This window comes from Alternaria hordeiaustralica (genome assembly GCF_023758085.1).
Source record: "Alternaria hordeiaustralica strain BMP 2776 chromosome Unknown scaffold_8, whole genome shotgun sequence".
Classification (NCBI taxonomy): Eukaryota; Fungi; Ascomycota; class Dothideomycetes; order Pleosporales; family Pleosporaceae; genus Alternaria; species Alternaria hordeiaustralica.
The window spans coordinates 1,115,703-1,128,416 of record NW_026056780.1 but is presented as its reverse complement, the minus strand read 5'-3'; the positions used below and the strand labels follow the sequence as shown (position 1 = coordinate 1,128,416).

General features: G+C 51.4%; 3 protein-coding genes across 3 annotated transcripts; 1 reads left to right on the top strand and 2 right to left on the bottom strand.

The window, feature by feature from the left end:
- Positions 1 to 2,896: 2,896 nt before the first annotated feature.
- J4E84_005229 (uncharacterized protein) lies at positions 2,897 to 4,589 on the top strand (the record flags this gene model as incomplete). The annotated part of the gene is made up of 2 exons (XM_049387826.1): positions 2,897 to 3,170; positions 3,217 to 4,589. 2 exons carry the CDS (start codon positions 2,897 to 2,899, stop codon positions 4,587 to 4,589), a joined length of 1,647 nt encoding a protein of 548 aa, XP_049244804.1.
- A 1,456-nt stretch (positions 4,590 to 6,045) lies between these two features.
- On the bottom strand, positions 6,046 to 6,977 carry J4E84_005228 (uncharacterized protein; the record flags this gene model as incomplete). Its single annotated transcript, XM_049387825.1, has 2 exons — positions 6,046 to 6,816; positions 6,969 to 6,977. The coding sequence occupies 2 exons, from the start codon at positions 6,975 to 6,977 to the stop codon at positions 6,046 to 6,048; spliced, it is 780 nt and encodes a 259-aa protein (XP_049244803.1).
- Positions 6,978 to 10,715: 3,738 nt separating this feature from the next.
- J4E84_005227 (uncharacterized protein) lies at positions 10,716 to 11,366 on the bottom strand (the record flags this gene model as incomplete). The annotated part of the gene is made up of 2 exons (XM_049387824.1): positions 10,716 to 11,280; positions 11,359 to 11,366. The coding sequence occupies 2 exons, from the start codon at positions 11,364 to 11,366 to the stop codon at positions 10,716 to 10,718; spliced, it is 573 nt and encodes a 190-aa protein (XP_049244802.1).
- Positions 11,367 to 12,714: the final 1,348 nt, after the last annotated feature.

Genomic DNA, 12,714 nt, shown 5'->3' with positions numbered 1-12,714 from the left:
CCACACCCGGCGTCTACGATGCAAAAGAACCGCGTAGTGGGCCAGAATAATGAGCGCTTCCGGTTTGCGCATAGACAAAAGTGCCGTAAACTCGCTCGAGAGATTAATTGGAAACACCCAGATTAAACCAGTTCCAGGAGGCTGATTTGACGGCTTTTCCACGTCAGGCTCTGTCTGGTATACGACTGTCAGCTCAGATGCAGCCACACTGCAAGTCTGTCGAGATTCCTCGCTCATATCCGCATGGTCCAGTAAGTTTGACAGGCGCTCCGCCACTGCTACTGCTGTTTGTCCGTTCGAACATATGGCATGATGAATGGCACTCGTGCTTCGCTCGAAAAGAGGAGCAACGCTGGTCTGGTTCAAGAATCCCCAGGATTGCGATATGATGGCTCGAACTCCTCGATGCAAGTTCATGTACGTGACGAATCCATCCAGGACTCCACCCGGTCCCACTTCGGCATTCCCAGCGACTTCTGAAAGGGCGTGCAAGCCAGTCATGGTGGAGAATGACATGATAGACACAAGGTTATCTGGCGTGACTTCGATATGTGCACTATTGAAGGTGCATAACGCCTGAGTTTGGAGAGCTCTAGCCTCCTCGCGATGTCGGTCTGCTTCTTCAGGGTGTTGGTAGCTCATGTGCATGGCGGAGAGGGCCAGAACTTGGTACATGGCATATGGCTCTGACAGAATCGCTGGCATAAGAGCACGTGCTTGCGTGTCGTCTATCGACCCTGTTTCTGCGAGGCTTGGCAACGTCTCGTAGATGAAGTGGCTGAGCAACTGCATATGTCGCAAGCTGAAAGAGAGGTCCGAGCCATGCGGTGACGACGCCGCCGGAGAGAGGAAAGACAGGTCCACGGAAGACGTCACGGCTGGTGACACCGTACTGCTGTGTTCCACAGTACTCGGCACGCCATGCGACGTTGGAGTTCCGAAGTAAGATCCTGATGTGGTCTCGGGAACCGCGTATGGCGATTGGCTGGATACCGCGCGTTGAGATGGGTCTGGTGGCCTTGAGTACGTGCATGTACGATCATCGCGCGCGCAATTCTCGCACGTGGGCTGCGCCTCATCGCACTAGAACGATCAGTATGGTTTATTCCCTAATGCTACGCGAGCAGATGCAGGTACCCGCGCTCACGATGCCGTCGCGTACCTTGATGTGGCGTCTCTTGCACTCTTGACAACCGTTCCTAGATTTGCGATGCGATCTTCTCAGAACCTTACGCGGAGCCATGGCGGACTTTGGCGAATGCGACGTAATTGGCGAAAGGACGATGAAAAGAAATACGTGGAGGCGGGAATACGGATAGCGGCGAGAGGGTCTTGAAGCGTTGAATACGGATACGCTGACTAACCAGCGTTCTAGTTTAGCGCCATCGAAATCCGAATATGGGCTCGGGAAGATCCGTTCACGTTTCACCGACCCAGCACCAGCACTGCCGCGGCCATGTGGGTCTGTCATGGATCATGGTCGGTGGTCCGTATCGAGTGTACGGCGTATATTGCTACTCACGGTCGAGCCTGAACATAATCGCAATGACGCGGCTGCAGTTTACGGGACCCATGCGACGTTGTCTAAGCCCATAGCTCTCAGGAAGCTTGGGAGGGGGATTGGCGTTGGCTGCAACGTGCGTGATGCCCTGCACGCCCTTGATACCCGCTTTGATGGACTTTAAACCTGGTGAAACCTAGAAGAGAATGGACGTCGTTCTGAGCCGGACTTTGTATCGGGACATTCTTGCGGACAAGCTGCGTTTTCGAGACAGCGAAGTACGCAGCGGGCTTTGTATTCGATATCGAGAGTGTACCGAGCGAAGCATGCGCTACGCGGTATCGTCGGAGCTCAAGCCTGGGTCGCGTTCCCGACTGCGCAAGTTGAGGACGCGAACGTCACGCGCATGAACACTCGACCACAGCGTTATTTTGTGAAGGTACCGACAGCTATTATGGATACTCGATCGTCGTTCTCCTTGAAGAGGAGCTGGATGGGGGGATGAAGATGAGGTGTTGACGGGGTAGCGTGTGCCTGGCAGAACACGCGGCGCGGCGTTATGTAGCTCCGATGCGTCATCCGGCTAGTCAAACATTGTGTCGCTCTCAACACGAACACAGTCGCCCTGCATGTCAATGCCACCCAGACCTGAGACGGCACACGGCTTCCACAATGTTACTCCGACGCGATTCAAACCTTCAGCCAGAGCAATAGGGATCTTGCGGTTGCCTCAGGCATAATTCCGATAGCACACCTGGTACCTCTACCGCACAGCAACTTAAGCCCCCTTGCCAACATGGACACTATTGGACCAGGCCGCAGAGGAAGTCGTGCAATTACCAGTAAAACATCGACGGCATGGTATCCGCTGCCCGCGCGTGGGACGCTGACACGTCGTTCCAGCTCAAGACACTCACTCTTATTGCTCAGCTGTTTGCTGACTTTGTGAACACATAGTAAGGGCAATCAACTTCGAAGCGGCACATGCGAGCAAAGTCCTATACTTCACATCACGCGATGTCTCGTGTACCGACACTTCACCGCCCTCCGCGATACACACGTCCCGTCTTTGGTCTCAGCGTACCTGACCGGCCGATCCTCCTACACAACATCGTAGTACCGGCCGAAGCCGCGGACAAGGAAGGACGATGGATATGATAACAGGCTGTTAGAAGATACCGATGGATCGGCTGACCAATGTCTCTTGGCTGTCATGCACATTGGTGTGGACTACGCTGTGACGGCGGAATGTATGATTGGATCGCAGCGGCTGACTGCATACGCCCATACGCCCCGCCTACTTCAAGTGCTATGATGCGAGCTACACCGTACATATAGCTGATCCAGTGGCATATCCGACCCGCTTCCTCGCACTGTGGACAAGCTGAGTCTGCAATGGCCGACGTTATTATCGTCGGCGGCGGAATTGCTGGCACCGTGGTCGCTTCGCGTCTGCACGAGAGGAAGCCATCGCTATCCATTGTACTCATTGAAGCCGGTCCCGATCCTACTGGGAATCCACATGTCACCATACCAGCCGCGGCCGCGAACCTCCACTTCTCCCAATACGACTACAACTACTTTACAACACCTCAAGAGCATCTCGATGGGAAGCCCAAGCGAAATGTAGGCTTTAGAGGCCTTGGCGGCGGCAGCGTTATCAACAACGGTATATATGGTGACTGCAGGTGCGCGCGATTAGCTGATTGTATTAGGTGGATGGATTCGAGGCGATGCGCAGGACTACGATGAGTGGGCACGCGATGTTGACGATCCGCGATGGAGCTACGACGGCCTATTGCCATACTTCAAGCGCACGGAAAGGCACTTCGACCCCGATGCGGATCCCTCGCAGCATGGGCACGACGGTCCGATGCACACGGCATCTGTCACCTCTACGGGCCGTATATACCCATTGCGCGAAACCGTCCGTAAGCTTTGGTCGAACCTCGACATACCACATATTCATGACCTGAATGACGGTCGTCCTCAAGGCATCAGCGATCTCGTTGAGAACTTCCAGGACGGCAAACGGCAGATGGCGCACTCCGTATACCCGCTGCACGGTGTCCAAGTGCGCACATCAACCATCGTCGGGCGCGTGCTATTCGACGATACGAATACGGCAGTCGGCGTAGAGCTCACAGATGGCGAACGCATTGATCTCAACGAAGGCGGCCAAGTCGTCATATCCGCGGGCGCCTACCGAACGCCTCAAGTCTTAATGCTCTCTGGCATTGGAGAGCCTTCCCAGCTATCGCAGCACAACATTCCAGTTGTGTCCAACCTACCAGCCGTCGGCCAGAATCTGCATGATCATCTGATGATGTACCGTTATTGGAAGCTGCGAAACCCAGAGAAGGGTCTAGCGATCGGCTCGCCGCTCTTCGGTGGTCCAAATTACGACAGAGGGGGGCCGGTAGACTTCTTGGTTCGCGCGCCTATACACCAAGTCGGGACACTGAAGGCAGCCATCGAGCGCGATGAGGGCCCGGTATCTGATGACCACGCACTACTCAAGGGCCCACGCACTCACCTCGAGATGCTGCTCATGTACATTGCCGTCGGAGCAGAAGCGCAAGGTCTTAGTATCCCGATTGACGGATCATCCATCATGACCTTTTTCATGGGCTGTCTTCCGACGTCGCGGGGCTCGGTGACGCTTGCATCGTCTGACCCGTCCGCGAATCCCATCATCGACCCAAACTACTGCGCCACGGAAGCAGATCGCTACGTCTTGCGTGAGGGTTTCCGTATGCAATCCGAGCTGATGTTGGATACAGCCGAGGGTAAGATGCTTGTCGAATGTGAACACATTCCGCCAGGCTATCTGGGGATATCGGACGAAGAGATCGACGCGAGACTCAAGATGGGCGCGAGTACCACATATCATCCTGCAGGGACAGCAGCGATGGGGACCGTTGTTGATGGATCGCTGAGGGTGTCTGGGGTCAAGAACTTGCGTGTCGCTGATGCGAGTGTCATTCCAAAGCCTCTTGCGGCTCATTACCAGGTACCAGTCTACGCAATTGCCGAACAGGCTGTTGATATCGTACTGGGTGAGCACTTCGAAGTGGCTAGACAGTGAATGATAATGTAGACAGACTCTCTCATGCTATGCCTCGTCTAGCCCAGTGATCGTGAGTCGCGCTGTTGTTGAACATGTCGACTTGATTGACCTCACTAAAAAGGAGCTACTCCTGCAACATACCAACGACCTCTAATTTCCAGTTCATTAACAGACCAACCTTCTTGGCCCCCGAGCCTTACAGCAGGGTGATGGTCTCCGGACTTGGGTAGTGAGACAACGAAATTGACGTGTCGCGACTCATGAAAGCCGTGTCGTCGCGCTTCGAGGCTTCCTTCGTGGGGTCATGGATATTGAACACCGTGACCACTCCGACTCTTGTGTAGGTCCCTTTATCGAATAGTACGATAGCAATGCCCGTATAAGGCGTAATTATAAGTACTTAACAAGAGTTATGCACTTCAACGTTGTACTATACACTACAGTAGTAGCGCCTAGTTAAGAGGAACTCTAGAGAACAAATTAACACTTATTTAATAGTATTTTAATTAATAACTAACTATACTTTACTAATATTTTTTTACTTATTTTAGTATAATATACACTATTTACTTATTTTTATACTTATAACTTAAGTATACTAATATAGTACTTTAGCTATTTAAGCCTTATTTTCTTTTTTAAATAGCTTTTTTATAAAGTTTATATTTTTTTTACTTATAATTTTTTTTATACTTTATTTTTATTAAAACTTAGTAAAAGTATTAATTTAATACTTAATAACTTTCTCTAATATACTTTTTTTATTATTACTTTAGTAAAAGTAAAAAACTTATAAAAGAATATACTAGCTAGTATATAAAATAATACTAGCTTTCTTAATATTAACTTATACTATAACTATATTATTAGTACTTATCTTTTATTTAATACTAGTAATATTTTTTTTAAATACTAAAGCTAAGTTACTACTAATATTATAGCTATAAAGTTTTTTAATTTTATACTATAGCTATAAAAAAAGTAACTTATTATTAAAAAAAAAAGTAGAAGTAAATAATAAGTTAAAGTTATTAAAAATTTAACTTAAAAAAAGAGTTTTATAGCTATTAAAGTATATAAATATTTATTTAGTTAGTAATATATAGTAGTAGTAGTAAAAATAAAGAAGTACTTACTAATATAGTAGGTAAAGTAAGTATTAAAGAATAAAAGAATACTTTTAAAAACTTATATTTATTATACTTAGTATATACTTATATACTTTTAGTACTAACTTATACTTAATAAATATTTATAAATAAGTATTATATTAATAAATTATAGTACTAAAGTAATTTTTAGTAAAAAAAATTAAAAATATTAAAATATTAGCTTAAAAGCTTAGCGCGCTAAGCCTTTATAATTATTTAATTTACTTAATTATAAGTAGACTATAGAAGCTTTATACCTTATACTTATTCTTATATATATATACTGTTACTTGCAACAAATACTTAATAAATTTAATTACGTACTATGCACTACCTTCTGCAAGTCTGCCGTTCGTCATGCGGACTTTACATCCTCTTCCGGTCTCTTCTACCTCGGGCGATACATCGAACACTGAAGCGACCGGTGCCTTGATCTTCGCAAATCCCGTGGTTAATTCTCCGAGTGGATTGACTCCCTTGGGGCAAACGTCGCATTCCAGCAGTTCCGCGCATGTCTCCCGGCCAGGATCGTGGTCAAGCGCATTATAGACTACGACGCCTTCAACAGACGCAAATGACCATGACGGAGCTCTCCAAGCGTCGGTTCGCTGTGGCATCTTGGGAAAGAAGACGTATTCGTCCCAGTCGGGTATCTGCAGGCGCCAAAGTAGGCCTTGAAGGAACCAGCTTTTCCAGATACCGGCAAGGCAGACGTCGCCAGTGAGCTTCTGTAGCGCCGATATGACACCAGAAAGTGCGGGTAGTTTGTCGGTTTGAAAGGTCATGTTGCGAGACGTGTACTCTTCGATCAAGCGCGACCATACGCGCCATGCCGGGTTGAACCTCCAAGTGACCTCTGCGTTCTGAGATCGTTGAGTGTCTCGGAGCACTGGCGCGTCCTTCATGCTCTTGAGTCCCTGGGCGATCCGTTCCAGCGAGATCTCTTCACATGCTTTATAGTCTTCGATGTATCCGTCTTCGGTAAGGACTTGCTCTGAGCACTCCCATTGCATTTGGTAGCTCGCGAAGTGTACCGTGCGGCGTGCCAGGACACGTTCCTGGAGGACCCAGACACGGCTCAAGAGAGGCTCTTCCTAAGCAGCGTTAGCTTGAGATGATTTGGCGCAGAAGGAGGGGGTCTGGGGACTACATCAACATGAAGGCATGGAATGTATTCGACCGAACGTCGATGTAGGCTCCCGAGGATTCATCGTTTCCTAGGTCGACTTGGGGGATTGAAACTTACTCTTCGCATCTTGATCGACTGATCGATGATAGACTCCATGGAGCCGGGAGACATAGTCAGATCGTCATAATAAACATAAACGTCGAATGACCCTTCTTCATCTCTAAAAGTGACGACGTGTCTGTCTTTCGCTTTGCGCGCTTGCAAAAAGCCTTGCCCACAATGGCTGGCACGCGTAGCAGCGATTGTGAGGTACGCGTTGGTGTACACATCATCCATTCGAGAGGCTTCTTTCTCCCAGTCTGCTTTGTCGTCTTGTACGATGCAGAGGCAGTCTGCCCACAGGTATCGAACGCCCAGATATCTGGTAAGGAAGACGGCATCTCGGAGGGTCGAGGGTAGTTGCTTGTACTTGATTCCATCGTTCTCCTTGTGCCTTTGCAGGTTCTTCGAGGTAGTCGTAAAAAACAGCCCTTTCCCCCAACAATAGCTCAAGGCGATGTACCGGCCTGTGCTGCCTGGGGAGAGCTCTACAAGCTTCAGCGATTTGTTTTCGAGTAGAGTCCGTGGATCACCGCGGATGCCTTGGAAGTCTGCGCCTGTAGGCAGTGAGCCGAGGTCCAAGAGGCGCGTGGGTAGCAAGGTCGCTTCTTGCGTCGATTGTCGGCAGCTCTCATGGTGGTTGTCGCACTGGTCGACCCATGCTGACGTTTTTTGAAGCACATGTGGATGTAAAGAGTCCGAAATGATCTCATGCTCCCTGAAGCAGTCGGCGACGGCACTATCTGGTGTTGACATGTACCAGAACTTGCCACTGAGACATACTGTTGGCATCTTTTCGCCCATGTAAACACTCAACCTGGCCGAGCCCACGCCCAACTCTAGCCATAATTTCTCGTCGAGATCTTTGCAATTGGTGTGATAGTGGTAGCTGTTACTAAGACGACTGAAGATGGAGTGGCAGAATGTGCACAATTGGCTTGCACTTTTCTGCAAATCAGAAAGGCTGTTGTGCCATTTGATGAATGGTGACGTTTCATTTCCGTAGGATTTGGGTAATGGGAACCGCTGAAACTCGTCGACGTCGCTGTCGCCCCGGGCAAGTCTGAGGATGCTGCGGATGGGCAAGGCCTTGCATGTATTACAGAGTGCCATTGCAGACTACGTCAACACGAGAACATGCAAAGTGGGTGACGCAACGTTGATGTAGACTCCAGGGTGTTCAGTCGTTTCCTGGCTTGATGTGGTCGGACGATGATGTCGCGAAGAGCGTGGTGTGAAGCAGGCGGCTGGTGCCTAGCTTTGCGGGACTTGGCCCGCATGGGATGACAGCGCGAGAGTACGTGGGCACGGCTTCCCTTCATGGAGCTGTACGTAGTCAAATTTCGAGGATGGTGACTGCTTAGGTGGGACGTTCGCTTTGATTCGAGCTCTAAAATACACGTTCGGGGCAGGCGCGAGGTAGGCCCATCAGATGAAGATGCGAGGTGCTTGCTCCGATCGGAAAGCCATTCCGACGGTAAGACCGAACCTCCACGCTCGCACATCCCTTGCTCCTCAGCCATCACACTCCTCACGCCGCCACGACGTCCTACAATGCACGCAAGTCGCGACTTTTCCTCCAACAGCATCGCAATGCTCTTTCCAGCTATTGAAGCACTCGCGGTGGACGTTTTGCCCGCACGAATTCTTACACCACACGAGGTCTTCCCTGCCCTCCGGCGCGTCTCCTTTCATCGCATGGCAACAGATAGCGCAATCCCCTTCGATCTTTTGCCTGCGCACCTGCATCAGGTCACACGCTTCGCATGAGCGCTCTTCCCAGTCACCGCGACACACAGGACACGTGAAGTCCCGGTGGTCGATTACGCATTGCCTACGCCAATCCTCGAAGCACGTTTTATGGAGAGTCCTTCCGCATGTGGACTCACACCACACAACCTCCGACCGATCGTACTGGGACAGAAGGTCGCCTTCTTGACATATGGGGCATTCATCGTCGAAGGGCAGACGGCGGGCATGCGAACGCGCACAACGGGGTGTTGAGGTCGTGAAGCCTGGTGATACCTGCGGCACAGTCACGCTTAAGGCCTCGTTGGATGTTTCGCTGAACGTTTGGCCCGGTACCTCGCCGGACGACTCGCTGGACGATGCGCTGGACAAAGCTTCTCTGACGGCCGCTGTTGGTCTTCGCGCATGTCGTGCTAGCCTCCGCATCATATAGGGTGGGTGCGGCACCGTCGGGCTCGATGCCTCGCTGGACGAATCGCTGGACGAATCGCTGGACGAATCGCTGGACGAGTCGCTAGACGGCGGTCGCGTGCCTGCAGTCGTTGGGCTTCTTACTCGATCCGACCCTGCGGTGAGAACAGGGCGAATCGGTGCGAAGCTCCTTCGGATGCGCAGATTCGAGAGGATATCCGGCGGCTGCGAAGACGACAAAGGCGGATCGATCGATCTCGTTAGACGAGAAACACGAGACTCCAACTGCGCCATGCTTTGGTGTGCAGCTTGACGAGCCGTAAGCTCCTCGAGGCGGCGATTGACATCACGAAGCGATTCTTGTAGCGCAGCGACCTCTGCACGTGCAGCAAGCTCTGCCTCCGATGTTGCGACGACTGAGACATTGTCAGATGGCTTCGCTGTATGGTGGGCAGAGGAACACTTACTGTTCGCAGATCCAGGCCGCTGCCTCACCCGCTCCGACGTCGCGTCGACCCCTTCGTCTACTCGCTCATGCCTAGGGAACGCCTCCCACAACCGCTTTATCCAACGGTCTAGCATCTCGTCGACTTGGTATTGATGGAAACGAACACACAAGCCATGCTCAGCAAGGCGCTGAAGTTTTGGCCGGAGTCGCTCAGGGTCTGGACTTTGGTTCGCCAAATCAACCACCAACATTTCGACCCTGTGTGCGTTGTCTTGACGTATGGGCATGCGGTACTTTCGACCACGTGAGGGCGCCCATCCAACGCAGCGGCCGTCGAGGGAGAGCTTGAGCACCGCTTCCGGGTCCCAGCGGCGGCCAGACGCATCGCCAACGACGGCTCTAGGATTAGATGTGGAGACAGGCATGCTTCAAAGAGTATGTATGGGGCAAATGCGCAATGGTATGGAATGTAAAGTCGTGATGATGTGGAGTTCTAACGCTGGATGGTGTCGCCCAAGTCTAGATATACTCACCAGCGCCGTCTTCCTTGACGCTCACAGCGCCTCTCCGGACACTGACATACCTCCGCTTGCGCCTGCTGAATCTGGAAGATCATGGCTGTGTTCGACGCTTCTGAGACGGAGTAGCTGGCCAGGCTGCAACCTCTCCGTCTCTCACTGGACGAACGCTAGGCGCAGTGTAGCATACCAGGTTCTTTGTTGCGTAGGAGCGAGGCTGCGCGCCTGTGATTTCATGAATCGTCTTCTGTCGAGCGTGGGGTAAGTTATGAAGTAGTGTGGTAGCGAGGCTGTGCGGCACAGTCGATCCCAGCGGCTTCCTGGAACGACATCCGTTTCTGGTTGCAAAGCGATAACCGGCTACCGTTGGACCAGATCATTTGGAAAACGGAACATGAAGCGAAACGCGCTGGAGCCTGGACGGTGTGGCTGCGAAGATGCATGTCTTCGGGTATTGCGACACCTCCGCATCCCACGCAAAAGGAGACATCGAGGAAGCGCGCTGCCGGCCACGTTAGTACCAAAATGAACGGTTCGTTTGATCTCAACGCGTTGTAGACTTCTGGATCATTGACTCCTGTCGTTCTTGATAGGTAGGTGTCGAGCATTGTCGTGTCTTGGTGACCTCAGCATCCCCGGCTATGGCGTGTCTGGCAAGCCACCCTGCATCATGCGTCTCGCTTTCTCCAGGTCACTCGATATCTCATGATCCCAAATCCAAGCCATCCTCGACTGCGCATTAATCCGCAGCGCTTCCAAATCGTCGGCTACACCTTCTCCTTCGAACTCCCACAGCATACCGGCTTCCTTGCTCGTTTTGACCAGCTTTTGGCTGCGCGGCCTTCTTACCGAGTCGTATGCGTCGAAGACTTTATCGAGACCGGTCTTCGCATGACACTGCGATAGCAACTCGCTCAGAATGTACACATCTTCGATACACATCCCTGCACCTGCGCCTTGATGCGGTGTCGATGCATGAGCCGCGTCGCCCACCAGGCAGATCAGTGGCTTCGTGCTATAGTATGTTGATGTAGGTGGGTGGTTGAAGAGCGCCCAGATATCGGGCTTCCGGATGTTCTCCATGATTTTGCGCACGGCGGGGATCCAGTCTTTGTAGTCTTCGAGCATGTCCTCGCGTGATGTTTGGACCACCCAATTATCGTCTTCCCATGTGGGTCGCGAGGAGAAAGCGACGACTGGAGGTCTGTTAGCTAAATCGATGAATGAGCGGAGTTGTCATACCGTTGAACAGCGTACCGTTCGCAATGGGAAACGTAAGGACGTGCCCATGGTAGCCCATATACATCTGCGGCGTTCTTGGTGTCTCATTGTCCAAAATCTCAACCGCCTCCGACATGGGGAGCAGCCCCCGATACGCATACTTTCCTGAGAAGACCGCCTTCGCTGTCTCTGAGTCGCCTAGCACGATAGATCTCACGCGCGACTTGATCCCGTCGCATCCAAGCACCGCACTGTGCTGCGCAGTAGACCCGTCGGTAAAGTGCAAGACCGCATCGCCAGAGCCCTCGTCTGCTTCAGTAATCTCAAGTACCCTCTTCTTGAATTGCGCGACTCCTTCCGGTACCAGCTTCACCAACTCATCGAGGAAGTGAGCTCTGTGCACGCCCCCTCCCGGTCCCTTCCTCCCTGGTATAACGAAGATCTCTTCCCCTAGCTTGACATTCTTCTTTCTCTCATCTCCAACCCTCACATGGAACCAGTTCGGTGGGTCGGTGACTGTGTTGCCTTTGCTACATTTGACGAACGCTTCCGCGACGCGTGGATCGATGAGGGCCATTGTGCGAACCATAACCGGGGAGAAACCGACACCTGCGCCTATCTCGCCAAAGGCTTCGGCGGACTCGTATAGGGTGACACTGATGTGTGGACATTTCGTGAGAAGTGCAATTGTCAACGTGAGGCCAGCGATGCCGCCGCCAACGATCGCGATGCTCATGGAGTCTCGTTCATCCATGACGGTAATGGGCTGGTGTGGTTCCAGATTTGACAGCGAAGAAGCACACAAGAAAATAGCTAAGATATAGTGACTGTGGTGAACGTCTCTGACAACATACTTTGCACCTGATGCGAGCTAGCTTTCACTTCCAAAATGATACTTTGAAGTACAATTCCAGCTGCTCGGTGGTAAGATAACCCACATGTGATGTGGGGCAAGCTCGTGGTAAATCAGTGCAATGGAGACGCGGCACGGCGAAGCTTGCTTTGCGTTAACACCGGGGTATCGCCTGGTTAAAGACGGATGCGCTAACTACTTGTGCGGCAATGAAGGTGAGGAGAAAGGTAGATCAACAGTTGTGCTGCGGCATGCTTACCATCCAGTGAACTGCCGCTTTCTACCGTTCATTACCAACACTGGACTTTGTCAATATCGTAATGATGATATAAGGCATTCCCGACGATGTATTTGCTTGGTGAAGGAATAGGTTCTGCATGCGCCGAGAGAGCCTGCAGCGCTGTTAGAGATTTGACGCGGGCCGCTGTGGTGGGGTTGCCTCTTCCCCGCCGAAGGCGCCGTTGTGGATCTGAACTCTCATACCGAGCCCGCTAACTCATAATGTAACGGTGTACCGCAAGACTAGCTTCGAAAGAAGCATCGCCACCGACGGCTTCATATAAC